At 33.6% G+C, this 16,245-nt stretch overlaps 1 protein-coding gene across 2 annotated transcripts in view; it reads right to left on the reverse strand.

Annotated features, from left to right (window-relative positions):
- CNTNAP4 (contactin associated protein family member 4) overlaps positions 1-16,245 on the reverse strand; it is a 203,400-nt gene that overhangs the window by 63,600 nt on the left and 123,555 nt on the right. For both annotated transcript variants that reach the window (XM_015615186.3, XM_015615184.3), the window contains exons 4-8: positions 12,953-13,100; positions 6,878-7,081; positions 6,518-6,702; positions 4,447-4,590; positions 1,805-2,066 (exon numbers count right to left, since the gene is read on the reverse strand). In XM_015615186.3, the coding sequence (XP_015470672.1) occupies positions 1,805-2,066; positions 4,447-4,590; positions 6,518-6,702; positions 6,878-7,081; positions 12,953-13,100 (943 nt within the window). The remainder of the gene's footprint in view (positions 1-1,804; positions 2,067-4,446; positions 4,591-6,517; positions 6,703-6,877; positions 7,082-12,952; positions 13,101-16,245) is intronic.

A 16,245-nucleotide genomic window follows, 5' to 3' on the forward strand; every position in this document is an offset into this window, starting at 1 on the left:
CTCCTTTACTTGACAAGGACATTTTCATTTATTAAGAGCCAATAAAGTCAAGAATCAATATAAAAGAAACAGGAGCATAGAATGATGATTAAGGAGACCTCATACTCAAGTCCTGTGGTTGTTTCTTTGTCCTTCTTGGTTCTGCTTTGCTCACTCTGTCTGCCTTATGCTGCCTAATAAATTTTGAGAACAATTTAGATCAGTTCATTCTTATTTTGTCTTTATACTGATCATAAGTAGTTTGGGGATTTCTCACTTGTTTATCATTACATACCCAAAACTAACTTGGCTTCTTTTATACTGATAATATTCTGCTTTGTGAATATGAAATGGAAAATATATGCTTGTGTATGGGTCAAAAATAATCAAAGATCAAGTGTTGTTTTGGATATCATAAATGAGTTTTTGCATCCAAATTCACCATTGCTTCTACAATATATTCTTCCAGTTATTGGACTCTGGTCATCTTTATCCATACAGACACCACTCCAACCCCAGCCTCAATTTCCTCATACTCATATATTCCTTGTAACCCCTTTTATCCACCTAATCTCTATCATGCAGTTTTTCCTGTCTTGGAACTCAGCATATCATATCAGATCATATAATCCATCTACAAGGGCAGAATTTAATTTGTTTGCATAAATAATGAGAAGTTCTAGGTAGCTGTGATACATGAACTGCCAGAGAATACTACAATACTGATGAAGTGCTGCTAGGTGATGGTAATGATATTATTATATGGGATGTTACTGGATCTCAGCATTTTATAAAAAGTCTGCAAAGGTGGAGATGATGTTTTTCTGTCCTGGTCTCATATTTCCTGAAAGACGGAGATTCCTGACTGGGGCAATAGTCTTGTTCTCACATCAAGTGCCAAGAACAGTCAGGAAAACTGAGGAGACTCTTTGTGAAAGAGTCCCATTCCTGCCAGGCAGAGAGAAAGTTAAAATTGGAATCTACTTAGAATCCCAACTGAATACTCTCTAACATGACTGTGTATCACTATAGTTGCTTCATCCTTTTGTCTTGACATATTCGTTTGCCAGGGGTAAAATTACTCATTAGAGGACTAGAAGATACTAACATTCTGAAAATCTGTTTTACCCTGTGGGATGCCTAGCAGTGCACTACCAAAACTAGATGATTTAGTCTTAATTCAGTACTTAAATACAAAAGTGACCCTTTAGCTCTCAGGTATTCATTTTCCTCAAATTCCTTTTTTTTTTTTCCTTTACAATAGACTCAAACTTGCCCCAGTTTTCTAAAATACAGTCTGGTATTGGACATCCACTGTCCCTGTTTAATCCACATCTCTGCAATTGAAAGCTCTAGAAAACAATAGATGCCATATTTATAGTGATGCACAACTTTAAAAAAAATTAGTTTCTTAATACCTTTTGAAAGTACTGACAAATGGCAAAAAACATCTTAATGGCTTAGCTTGACACAGTAAGAGACTAAATTTCTTACACTTCACAACTGAAAAAGCTGCTTAGATTTCCCAGGTTATACTCATGAGCTGTACATATTGTATGCATGTTAAGCTAAGGACTCAATTTTTCAGTCTATATTACTGCAAGTAATTTCTGCTCACTCACGGGGAAAAAAAGAATAGGTATGTTTGTGGAAAAAGAAAGCATTTAGAAACAATTGGGTGTAAAATTCCCACAAGTAAAGCACAGCTGCACACAAACTAATCATAAAAATAAGTCAAGAAAGCAAGTACTAAGTAAATAAGATTTAATTTTTTTTTTTCTTTCATGCAGAGAAACCTTGGAATTTTTTTCTTAATTTTTGTTACCTGCAGCGATGTCACTCATTACTCTTCCTGTTTTATGAAGATTGATTTTGACTCTGCCATCACTCAAATATAAGAGGAATCCACCTGAAGACTGGTGCAGTTTACTGGATAATAGAAGTCCTTCCTTGTTCCAAGTGCGAAACTGAAAACTGACAAATACTTCATCTTGCCCTGATGTGCCTGGCAGTGCCAGAAAACTGCTGGAGCTCAGAAATGTAACAGGAACCACCTGTGGCTCTAAACACGAGAAGGACATATTGCCCTAGAAAGAAATAAAACAAATATGGCATTAGGAACAGTCATGAGAACTTCTCCATGGAAACTGCAGAGTTTCAAAACATGGTGCACAGTACTTGAATGTTTTAGTCTAAAAATCAAACACAAACATCACCAATTTGAGAAATGTTAACATAGTTGTCTGACCAGAATAGATTCATCTGCCTGCACAAAGAGTGGCAAGGACCTTTGAGGGAATGACGTAAGATCCTAAATTAGGAGACTGATTTAATGCCACTTCAGGAGTTAGAAAGACCTGCTTTGTTCCTAGTTTGGCTCAGTCTCAATAAGCATTAGGGACTTGACAAATTCTTCAGTGACAAATAAATGCCATGCCACTGACTGCATGTAAATGCTATGTAGGTCTAAATGCCTGGATGGAGAGAAAAATGAGCTGGCACTCATTGTTTAAGATGGTGTTAAATTTAAGAAAAAAACTATTTCCAAATTAATGCAATTGGAGATGTCCACCAACTCCAGTATTTGTTTTCACAAACAGAAAAATTCCACATATAAACCCTTCCTACTTAAAAATGCACAACACATACTTCTTAAATTAAGAGAGAATATGTTTTCAAGCAGGCCCATATCGACTAGATGATGAGTTGGATTTATGCACCTAGCATTTATTTTGTGCTTGCCTTCCTCTGAAATAACTGTTTCTTAGGTAAACTTGTGGCTGAATTCATTGAGAAACTCTGAGAGTAACCTGCATTTGTACTTGTACAGATGCAGATAAGAAATCTGGAATGGGAATAAGGCATTTTTTGCATCTGATGTCAGAGTTAGTTAACACTTTATGGTGCTTGATAGTAATACATTGGGCACTCTGACCTAATGACTCGCTGACACCATTTGAACTATAACTAATTTGTTCTGGAAAAAGATTAATAAAGAATAATGTTTTTGGAATTTAAAATACACTGAATTTCTGTTCAACACTAGGAGGAATTAAACTTTTGAGCATACATAAAATTTGACCACACACTAAGTATTTTAAAATTAATTTAAAAAAAATACTTACTAGTCCCTGGTGTGGCAAAATATTAAAGTTTATGTGTTTTCATTTTCTTCAAGGAAAATATATAAATAAGTAAAAGCTTTGTCTTATGAACTCAGCTGTATTGAAATGAATAGTCAGCTAAACTGACACATGGTAAAAAGGTATTCATCAGAATAATAAACCTGGTTAAATCTTAAAAGCTGGCCATTTGCAGATGCCACCAGTAAAGTGCCTATTTAACAGGGATTCTTTGGTAACAGAGGTTCTTTCTATAGTATTTACATTATGAAACATCACCTAAATAGTTTTGAAACTAGCACAACAATTTAAAACATTTGACATGAAAATAATTAAATTTCCTATTGCAGATAATTTCATAGATCACTTTCCACCCAGAGCCTACTATAATTGCCCATTCCGCAGTATTCACAAGCATCACGGAGAGAATAATATGCAGAGGTACCAGCTTAGTTAATTTTGGAATATTTCAGGTGAATTTCACATGAGAAGAGATGCCTCTTGTCCATTTCATCTATGACAGAGAACCAAATTTGATTCTTCATATTCTGAACAGAAACCCATGTTAAAATATTTGGATCATGAAAGCATTTAATATTTTTTTTAATTATTCTGACCTGATTTCTATCACACTTTTGCATTTCCTGCTACTAAATAAGTACATGTTGCAAACAGAGATGACCCTTGTACTAGGGGAAAAGAAACCTCAAAACCAACAGGAAAGGACTAAGTAAAATTTCTAGAAAGCCTTTTGTAACACAGAGACATTTTTTTGTAATTGGAACTGTTTCTATAAAAGGTAGAAATTTGGGTAATATTACTGTTGTCCATGTCACAATAAATGCATTAAAACTACCAACCTAAACTACAGGTCTTCAGACAAAGATCAGTATAAAAACAGAACTTACCTATCAAAATTATAATATTCTGGACAAAGCAAAGTGGATCAGTGTCCTCAGCAATGGAAAACTTTTAAAATGCACTGCTAATGTTAGTAGCCAGGAACATATTCTCATTACTCTGGTACAAAGCCAATGATTTGATGGTTTCTCATGCATCTTGTTTCTCATTGACTTTTTTCATCCAGTTAGATAGCACACAACACTGATATCAGACACAGCTAAATATCAACTAAAGACCTCAAGAATAAAATGCATCCTGCCTTTTCTACTAGGGTGAGTCTATACAGCATAAAGTGAAAAACAGCCCAACTTGGTAATTAGTTTTTCTTTCATTACCTAACGTAGATTTTACTAGAAATGTGTGCTAACAGATTGACTTTGAAAGTGGTTATGATCTTTTTCTCTTTTAGTTGTTTATTCTTTCTTAACTATAAATCTCTTACCACAATGTAGATCTGAGATTTATGCCTCCTGGCCAGGTCAATAATGTTCACTCCATTATAATAAATATTTTCAAAACACCCATGAAAGTTCCTGCGTGATAATGTCCCTGATTTTCCAGGCACTGGGATCCCTCCAAAGCTGAGCTTAGAAAGAGAAAAGAAATCAATAATACTATTAAGTAATTTTCTAAGGAAAGAAGTTGACTATACTGTAAGAGCAGAAGTCAAAGACTGGCCCTATAACGAATCTGCTACTTCTTGTGTATTTCACTGTATCACATCTGCATATTAAAAGAATAGACTAACAAAAAAATAGGCTATATCAAGTTAGATGTATGTAGGAAATTATTCTGACATTTTGGTTTTTGGTTTTTTTTTTATTCTTCTGATGTCTCTTTGCAGTGCCTTTAATCAGTTTTCAGGGTCCATTACAGCTGCAAAAGCAATGAGAAGAAAGAAAAGGCCAAGTACATGGAAACTACGCAAAACAGTGTAAAAAGGGAGAAGAAAATTAGCAGCAATTTCTTTAAAATTTTGAGTCTAACTTCTCCATTCTGTGCACACCATAACTACCATAACAGAGAACAAGAGTGCTTCAAATTACATTATTCTAGGACAGATTCTAAACTAACTAAAGGAGGAGGTACATTTTTCCTTTAAAAATGCCTAGGCTGTGCAGTTCCTTTGTATGGTGCTGTAAAATTAGTTTCAGAAAGAGATTGGAAGATTTAATAAAAATAAAAACCCATTGAGAGCTACTAAATTCAAGAATATCATTCTGTCTAAATATGTCTCTGCCCTAAGGCAAAAGCTGCTAGAGAGCTGTAAATTATTGTACAAAAGCATAGCCACAAGGGTGACCTTAGTTCTGCTCTAGTCTATGTTTTAACTGTTGGACACCATCAGAAATAGGATTCCAGTATAAGTGAACATTTGAGCTCACATATTTCAAAGCTATTCTGGACAACATCGTAAAAAAGGTCAGTCTAAACTATTAACATTTTAATTTTTAAATTTTGCTCAATGTTTAAAATAATTTTACCCCAAAAAAATCAACCAAAATAAAATTTATGATATTTCATTTTTATTAAAAAATTTATAGTCAGAAGTGCAATTATAAACACAGTAGTTCTTTTTTAATGTTTTTATGCTTTATTTTTACTTGTATTAGCAACATGTACTTCAAGGTACAGTATCTGGATGAGATGAACATTTAATTTGCAATACTGACTGATATAGTAAAAGATACCTATTTGTCAACCAGTTATTTTCATTCTCACCTTTTTTTTTAATTAGTACTGTCCTCTGAACTTTAATATTATCATTTACATTCAGAAATTCTGAGCCGATATTTCTGAATTGGAGTAATGCAGACACAGAACAGCATGACATCTCACTCTAAATTGTTTAAAAATTGGAATGAGTACAATAAAGTCTGAGGGTTCCAGACATTCTGCTCTATCACTCATTGTCTTATCCAACAAACAGTATAGGGCAAACATAAAGCAGCCAGTCATCATATTACAACTGTGAAATAGTGGTATTTTTAACCACGGGCAGGAAAATTTCACAGCATATTACACCTACTATTTTTCATTAATCTACTATTTGTACAATCAAGATTTTTTCACAGTACAATTTTCAGAATCTAGTAGGGATTTAAGGCTTGCTATAAAACATTTCCAAAATGGTTTTATGATGATATATTGCAATTTTCATCAAGTTTTATATTCATAATATTAATATTCATTAAATAATAGCATTGAGTTGGGTCTCATTCATTATGTTTACAATACTTTTTATCACATTTGCAGCACTACTGAAACAAAGGTATAAAAATAATGAATTCTGAGATGAAAAAGATGGTCTTTGAAAATACTGAGCTGATAGTCTAGCGGAAGATTTGTACTCCAAGAACAACTCTTTTTCTTTGATTAATTCCCTTAACAGACAGAAAATCCCCAATGTCTTAAGGACTACAAACTTCCTTAAGTTATTTTTCCTTTGCCTGTTTCATTGCATTTGCATAACAAAGGTAATAAATGTAATAAAGGAAAGGTAATTTTCACACCTCATAATCAAGGTCCAAATAACTGAATTCTCCTTTTGCATGAAAATGATGAGTGTGTTTATCCACTGTAAAGTTTACTTGATTGTTAAAATGCTCAATGAGAACAGAATGCCAGTGTTGATCATCCAAAAGGCTGCCCAGCGTAATATTAACTTGGGCATTAGAAGGATGAGTTTTAGTATCACCTTGAAAGAAGAAAAATAAAAAACTATTAATTTCATTCAAAAATATAATTATTCAAAAATATACTGCTAGCTTATCATACTTTATACATTAAAATCTACTTAACAGTTTAAAGAGAAGTTTTAGTCAAATAATGCCAAATAACTATATTAGACTTTATGAGACTATAGCTGTTACCTAAATTAATGAGTAGGGACAGCTTCCCTTTAGTTAATTCCATGGTGATGTGGTCTCCATTTTGTCCTTCTCTGTGGAGGAGAATTCCATCACTTTGCATTGTCTTAAACTTCAGAGAAATCACATCTTTCAGTGCATTAATGAGTTTTTTATTAAATGTGTAAATTAGACAACTTTTCCCATCAAAGCCAACCACCTCAGACCCTAGAAGTAAAGAAATGAAAGATAATGTATAATGCTTATGTCTAAAAGAAACAGTTGCATGTTACTTCAATATGGTATGAAGTTCCATCACTAACATCTCTAGATCCACTTGTGGACTGTAAATTGTACTTTATTCTTCCTCGTACATTAAGACTGCTGTGCTTTAACGATGATGGTATAACTAGATAATAAAACCATGTGAGAATAGATCTAGCTTCTATTCAAAGGTAAAAGGTAGGTCTTCCTTTCCTTGGAACTACAAAGTACTTTCACCATTTCTGTTTTTACTTGTATTCTTAGGCTAAAAAATCTCTATTCACAATTCATTCCAAAGAACAAAATCAAGATTAAAAATAAAAAAAACAAAAAGAAGGCTGCTGTTGACCTTCAGGAAGGGAAGGGAATAGGGCTAAATGGTTTTATACCAATAATAAAAAAGAATATCCATCAAAATCAGTAGAGATTGAACAAGACACACACACACACAAAGGAACTGATAACACTATAGAAAGCTCCTAGAGTATTCACAGTTCATATGCAATGAAGAAAAAAGTTAATCTTGAAAAATACATTTTTGAAGTGAATGAAGATGTAAAGGACACTCAATAAAATATGTTGTTTTTCAGATGACTGGTTAACTTCTTGCAAGTCAAGGGAAACCCATTATCTATTTACTAACTTTATGTAATTTCACTAAAATATTTCTCCATATGGTCAGCATGGAAATGAAATTAATTCAAATTCACTCTTATACTTTAGGTTAGTGATTCATATTCCATTTTCAAAAGGCTCTTGTGAAGTCAATGCCGTTGTATTTTTAAATATAATTTCTTGATTTTCTTTATATCTTGATAATGAAGAACTCATTTATCAAAAGTACAATGAATAAATATGACATTCTACCTAAGTATGAATCATAGATTAACTATTTTACTTCATTTTGTCATTGAATGAATGTGGACAGCAAAACTGTGAATTAATGTTGAAATAAAATAATGAATGTGATGTAGAATAGCTTCAATAAAGACTTCAATAAGACCGCTTGTACATTTATATACATCTACCAAATCAGCTAACTAGAAATATTCTTAGTAGGCAATAACTGTAGGATTGGGAACACAGTCCTCTTATTAGTTACTGGGACAAGAACATAAAAAACATTAACATGGCTCTCCAAAATCTCTTACACTATTCTGCAGCACTAGTTCCCAAGAAGCAAAATCTTCTATGTCTAAATTTTAAAAATAAACAAAATTAAATTTTGTCCCTGCCCTCACTCCATGAATTAATGAAGATTACGAAAGGGTTGCAGATGGCAATCAAATTTTTTATAACATTTCTCACACAGGTCTTGTCTTCAGCATCCATGCATTACCCCTAGAAATATATTTAAAGGGTTGCAAGAAAGACAGCTTGGGTGTCCTACAGGGTTGTAAGGATAAATAGGCTCTGGGCACATATCCAGGGTAGCATAACATTTTCCTCACTTATTTACCAACTACTTGCCACTTCTAGTAGCTGCTGGACTTCAAAATCCCTCTACATGGATTTTCTCTACTGTTGTAAAAAGGAAAAAGAAACAAACAGGTGGACTTGTTTTATGAGCACTCATCTTTTGTTTCCATAATTTGCAACATGTCTTCCTTAAATTAATGTGATGTAAATCCTTAGTTCACTTAGTACACTTGGTGAAAATATCTTTGAAAATCACTAAATGCCCCTGAGAAACTGGAAATTCTGGAAGCCTCACATACCACAGAACCAAGAATCCTAGTGACAGGATCAAAAGTTTTAGCTGAAATATCTTTGAATTTTTTTTTTAAATCTTTATATCAATTGAAATCAATGCTCATGTTCTATAAAGAAAAAAAAAATAAAACCAAAAAAAACTTAAACCAATGCAAACCAACAGGCCATTATTCCAGTTATGGAGAATATGAAGTTTTTTTGGACTGGTGTAACTGTGATGTTGACTTTAAACATTTCAGCCAGGAAGAAAATGCTGTAATAGCCTCAATATAGTTAGAAGTGATAGAGAACAGTGCAAAAGGGTTTGTGCAGTATCTGCAGTGCTTACTGCTAGGTATCATAACATACATATCTAACAATTTGTAACATACATTATATATTTATTTTCCAGTTCTACAATTTAATATATTTTTAATTTTCATATTTAAACCTTTCTGCCCACCATGTCAAAAAAATTCCTACATTTTTGTTTCTTTGTTTTGTATTTTTCAGACTACTGGTTTTCAGAAGATAAAATAAGAGAGTATTGTAAAGAAGAGTGGAAATTTTAAGCTTAACACATTCCTAAGATCTCTTTTTTTTTAGTGTCATGACAAAGCTTAACCTGAACTGTGTTTTACATGGCTTAATTGTCAAAATGTGGCATTTCAGGAACAAGATGCAGGAAATGTCAGTAGTAATTCATTATTCTCTTTTGTACACACTAAATAGAAAGAACTATCAGGCAGAGGCTTCCAACAGATTTTGGGCAGAGGTTCAGCACAGAGTATTTGCAGTGTAGTCAAGGCACAAGCAGATGTTTTATCAGTTTACATAAAGACAGGTGAAACACCTAGAAGTAGAAAACCGACCCTCCCTTCCCCCCTGCCTGCCTCCCTGCCTTTCTTCCTCCCTGCCTTTCTTCCGGCCTGCCTTCCTGCCTCCCTGCCTGCCTTCCTTCCTTCCTGCCTTCCTGCCTTCCTTCCTTCCTTCCTTCCTGCCTGCCTTCCTGCCTGCCTTCCTGCCTGCCTGCCTGCTTTGCTGCCTGGCTCCCCCCGTCCCCCGCCTCCCTCCCTCCTCCTTCCCTCCTCCTTCCCTCCTTCTTCCCTCCTTCTTCCCTCCCCCCTTCCTTTCCTCCCTTCCATTTTTTTAAATGAATATAGAACATGAGTGAAAAAAACAAGGAACATTGCAGAGACAGCAGAGTGAGGAGGGAGAACTCAATGGAAAAAAAACTGCAGGGGAACTCTTCTAACATTTCCTGTAACTGACTATAGTCCATAACTGACTACCCTTATTTGGCCTTTCTACACTCCATAAATGCTGAGGCAAAAATGGGAGGACTTGCGTGGATGCATACTTTACAGACATCTAAATGTGACAGTCCTTGATTTAAACAGTATATAGGAGAAAAGGAGTTGCATGTAATAAAAAAATAAAATTAAAAAATAAATAAAAAAGGAAAACAAAACCCACAATAATCTGCTACATCCTACAGGAGAATATCATGAGTATTACCAAGCCTCACTGAGGCTGTAATTAAAGGGGAAACAATATTTTTGAGAATACTAGGCAAAGTTATTCAGAGTAGGCATTTGACTGGAAGTAGATTTTGAAATACTGTCAAAATTTGCCCTGTAAGTATGACTTCACTGAGATAGTAATGGCTTCTTTAGGACATAGAAACATGCATTTATTCACATCACTTTATGGAGTAGAAAGATCTACTTCCTGTATTCTGTATTCTTGGAAATTTAGTTCTAGTTGTGTAAAGACTGAAGAATGAAATCAGTGCACTTGAATACAGAACACAGTTCACATACTTGATGGTAAATGAAAAGAGAGTTTACTCTAAAAATCTAATACCCAGTGAGAGCTCCCTGAAGGAAAGGATGAGAAAATGGGACATGTAAAACATGTGACTCAAAGCTAAAGTAGATATTATTGGCATTTCTGCTTTTCTTTTTTTCTGGTCCTACTTTAAGTACACAGTCATTCAAAAAGTGCCAGGCATAAATACTGTAATAATAACTACACGTCCTCCTTGTGTCTGACAAATGGATAAAAAGATTTGAGAGAAAGAATTAAACTTTTGTATTTTAAAATATTTTTTAAAAACTATAAATCTATAATCGCCTGGTTTGTCTTCAATGGCAATCACTGAATTTAGCTCGTAGAAGCACTTGGTAACCAGTAGATGTTCAAAATAAATACAGAGATGATAAGAGGCCTGCAATTCATTTGGAATGATAGTATTTATAGGATAGGGAAAATAAGCATTTCTACAACACCCAATATCACTAATTCAAAAAAAATCTTAACCAGCTTAAAAAAAACCTACATTTTTTTGGACAACATCTTGTTTTTCACATACTGCATTATAGTAAATAATGGATGAAGTAGATAATCCTTTTAATTTCATCCTCATCTTAGAGGATAACTATCGATGATTTACTTCCATAAGCTATCTATAGGATAAATTTTGTGCCCGGTATGTAAAATGCAAAAAAAAATATATAATCTTCGTCAAAACTAGTTAATAGCTACACAAAAATATTTTAATTTCATAACTGCTTATTCTAAATGTTTTCTTTTTCATTTGCATGGATATTTTCTTTACTTATCCTTTAGACACATAGAGTTTTTCACTGCTGGGCAATAGGCATGACACAGAAGACAGACATAATATGAATCTTGCAAGTTGTGACAGAGAAAATTATGATAGTGAATGTACATAATTGAAATCTGGATTTTAAGAGCAAAACTGAGCAAGGATTTAAATATTATCACATGCTCAAGGCAAAGAACGGTGAAGAAGCAAAGTTGGTGACTATCAATGAATTTTAAAATTAAGCTTAAAGAGAAAAAAGACAATTCTCCCATCATGTACCACAGAAATCAGGTGTCAAATGGAAGACTCAGATGAGATTTTAGGTGGGAATAATAAATTCATCTATTCAGTCTCCATCTTTAAACTTTGGTTGTTCTGGTACTTAAAAGAGTTGAGGGTAAGTTGAATCATGGTAATATTTCTCATTTAGTCAAGTTTTCAAGGTCATTTTCTCAGATTGCTCTAAGAATCATAAGTCATGTTCCCAGTCTCAAAGCAGCTGTCACTGAGGAATTTTGTGTGAGCCTTTCAGGCCCTTCTCCTGGCATGAGAGGCCTGTTTTCTGGGATGGGGAAGTTTACCTGATTTCTCAGGTGCCTTAATCTCCTGCATCCAGGTTTAAATTTTCAATATCCTTAGTTCATTACCTTTTACCAATTTTACAAAGTCAAGTTTAAGACAGAAAGCCCAGAGATATGTTTCCCTGATATCCACTTTAAGTCAGATACAAATGCATGGCAATAGAAAACAGATATATGGAGACCATCCAAAAGAGATCAACCATACAAAGTATGGAAGTTGAAAAAAAACCCAAAACAACAAAGAACAGATCAAAGTATGCACAAAAAACAATTAAAGAAATTGCTTAAAATAAATTCTGTTTAAGATGTGAAGAATAAAAAGCAGTAAAAATCTTTCTGAGAGGAATTTTTTTTAAAAAAAATCCAGGGATGAGAAACTGTAACAGGAAGATGTCAGGAATATTTACACTGTCCAGCAGATCAATAAAACCACAACACTTACACAATCTACTTCCAAAGGCTTATGTCAGTTATTAAGGGCACAAAAGCTATTCTAAAAGTATCCCTTAAATACATAAAAACTTCAAAGTGTCCTTCAATTTTTTATTTGCAGATGCATCTATTGTACTCTTACTGGCTCAGGATCAAGACCACATAGATTTAAAACTGTAAACATTTCCCATATTTTGGCCTTCAGATAGATAGAAAGTATACCATGTTAAGATCCAATTTTTAGGACTATGGGAAAAAAAAAAAAAAAAAAAAAGAGTTTTCATTAAATCAGTTATTGGATTATGTCCACACCATTCATTCCAATACAGAAAGGACTGGAAAATAAGCACCACATATTGATAGTTGATGTAGAAATAGTGAAGTATAAACATAAACTTATGGAATCAGTTTTATTTGAGAATAAATTTAATCTTAGAAATCTACTTTCAAATGCTATTTAGGTAGGAAAAGACATTGATGAAGATTCTTTTCATTTAGCTGACTCAGAAATAAACTTACTGTATGTGCATCCATACACTTCAATGCGCATTCCAATCCTGCCATTTGGATTCCAGTCCAAAGGTACGAAACGGAGAAATCTTGCTTTAATAGAATGCTGAAGCTTATAGTACACAACACTGTCTGCATTTGTGTTTCCAGAAAAGGCCTAGAAAAAACGAAAAAGAAATCAGCCACATCCACATTGAATAGAGAAATACATGGAAGCATCCACAGTGATCCAAAAGATCAGCATTTTTTCATTTTATATATTTTATTTCCATTTCATCTGGCAAATAGTCAAGCACAGGAATAAAATGCAATTGTCAGTGAATTTCATAGGAACATCTGATGAATCAGTCTTGACTATTATTTTGGATAAGGTGTTAACTCATCTGTGTATTTAGTGCTTTTGCACCACTCAGCACAGTATTTAACAACTTCTAAAATTTCAGTGAACAAACCCTGCAAACACAAACATTCCTGTCAAAAAATATGTAGAATATCCTCACATTTCATGGCTCTATCTAACACTTTAGCAAGAAAACAGAGTGATGTCTACAAATTCCTTCTACTGAAAGGTTAAATGGATTTCATTTAACCTTAGCAAGCCTGTTTCAAATGCATAATATGCTGTATTTAAAACAGTCGTATACTGACAGATCATGGTAATAAAAGCCTTTTTTCCAACTAAAGAATCCAAATTATTGTAAAAGAAATGTGTTTCAGTGTCCTGTTAAAAAAAGGAAAATCTTTACTTCAATTTTTACCAAGGTGAAAGAAGTAAACTTTTTTTGCAGTATTTAACTGATAAAATTACTTTCCCTTTTTCTTACATAAAGAAAACAAAAAGACAAAGAAATGTAAAGAAGAAAGTTTTAAAAAAGAGTTGTAATAATAAACTTTAGCATACAAAAAAATAGAGAATATATTCTGATTTCTCTGGGTTGTGTGGTGTTTTTTTTGTCATTACATGTTTATGGTATGTGAAGCAGAATGAATTTGTTCAGACATTTTGAATCCAAATATCTGACAGCTCTCTGAAATATTTAGATGAGCAGTATTTAAAAGATTACACATTTCTGGCTGTATGAACAGTGCTGTTACCATAGCTATAAGCCACAGATGTTGCAACTGGAGATGTACATAGCAACCAACATCTTTCGGTATGTAGCTTTTCTTTCCGTAAGTTTTAGAAACAGAGATGAGCTTCACTTTATTTATTCACTCATTATTTATCTTTCTGTACACAGATCTTTGCACCTTCTCTCTTCTGTACCAGTAAAATTTCAATAAATTCTAATCTCTGAATTTTCAAAGGGAAAAAAAAATATAAATATAAAGTCCCCAACCAAACCAACTAACCAATTGAAACAACAACCAGATCATTTAGTGACTTGGCTTGTTGAAGCTAACCTGTTAGGCTAGCAATAAGCAATGAGAGCTAGTGACTTTGAATGTCCACTTTAAGCTCCATGCTTTGTAATTCCACTAACACAGCATGTAAAGGTTGAAATACACTATAACAAAAATCAGAGATGACCTACTATTTGGAGGGTGAGACCCTTCCAGACCTCTTGTCCCTTCAAATCCAAATTGTAGTCTGTAACAAATATAACTGTCCATGAAAGTGCCAATTAGTTTGTTGACTGAACCAGAACCACGCCCCAGAAGTTTAAGTACTGTGAGCAAATGAAGTGTTCAGTTAGGATTTAAATTTTTGCAAAATTGTTTTTGGACAGCAGCCACCTCCTAAAAATTCATTTTAGTTTTGTAAACAGAGTGTATATGACTTGATTTTTATATTTTTTTTTAATGTAGGGCATATTTAAACTGCGTGGTCTTAATTTAAAATTCGGGTTCTGGCTTCAACAATAACCTGAAAGTACTTCAGAATACTCCTTTAACACCATTCAGAATGGCCAGTTTAGAAACCAGTATTTTTTTTGCAGTAATTTTACAAGGCTTTTATCTGGGAGAACCACATTTTAGAATGTATCAATTGTGTTGAGTATTAAATAGGTTTTTATTGCTTTTTTAAACAGTCTAAAGGTTAAAATACATATTTTGTGATTTTTTCAGTCTAAGTCCTCTTCAAAAAAATAAAGGACTAAATCAGACTGCTTTTTCTCCAGACTACAGTACTAAAGCAGTACCTAAAATCTATGGAAGCAGTCTGTAAGCTTCTTAGAGCAGAATTATATTCAACGTGACAAACAGTCCAGTCTTTACAGTAGACACAATTACTGTTTCATGGTCCAACCCAGAAAACATAGAATTATAACCATATAATGAGCTTCTTTCTTCCTATCCCCCTTCTTCTTATCCCACTTCATTCTTATGCCAAATCACGTATAGGGAACATGCAATTACTTTAGATTATGCAGAGTCCTCACAACCTACGCAGATATCTAATGGTTAAAAAGATGTAATGTGGCCCTCAGTTAATAGGAATAACAGACCTAATAATTGCACCTAATAAACACTGTTTGCATAAATATTAATAGGGTTATACACTTAATGCAATATTACTGCTTGTTGAATATTAGTTGATGCATTTACAGGCACTATATTATACTGGGTTTTTTTAATAGCTTGAAAGCATATCATCTTCCTCAAAGAATGCAGTTTTTGAAACACTGAAATACTATATTGCAGTAACAGGGCCACTTAGCAGCATAGATATCTGAGTAGGTAACTCTCTGCACCATATTTTATTCCATGAAGTAAAAGTATTCTGGTCTGTACTGAAGTCTGAACTGAGAGTCTGAGCTGCTCTCAAACTTGGTTTAACCATCCTACTCAATTTCTAACCCAGTAATTTCCTAATCTAAAGCTGCTTTAACCCTGCTTTGAAAACAGAATTATTCAGTATATTATGGTGTCAGAAATAAGAGATGCACTCTGGACTGCACTGGTAAAGCTAAGTACTATCCACATGTGAGCATTGGCAAGCTCAGAATGTTTGTGAAGGTAAGCTCGCATCGAGACAAATTTAAAAAAGTCCTTGGTTTCTCTGTCCATCCTCTATGTAGAAAGCACATGTGGGTATTGACCAGGGATAATACAGGCATCCTGGCCAAAACTTTCTCACAATCAAAAATGTACCTAGAAATTAAACTGTGTAGGACCTGTACTTCAGATAACCTAAAGGACATGGTATTTATGTACTAATATAACTTTTACTATATATACTATGTATGCACTATAAAACAGAATACTAAATAATATGCCCAAACCTTTACCTATGTTGTGTACCCACTGCAGTAAATATAATTATTAAAAATATTACTTAAACAAATACAAATACAAAT

This window comes from Parus major, chromosome Z, assembly GCF_001522545.3.
Source record: "Parus major isolate Abel chromosome Z, Parus_major1.1, whole genome shotgun sequence".
NCBI classification, from domain to species: domain Eukaryota; kingdom Metazoa; phylum Chordata; class Aves; order Passeriformes; family Paridae; genus Parus; species Parus major.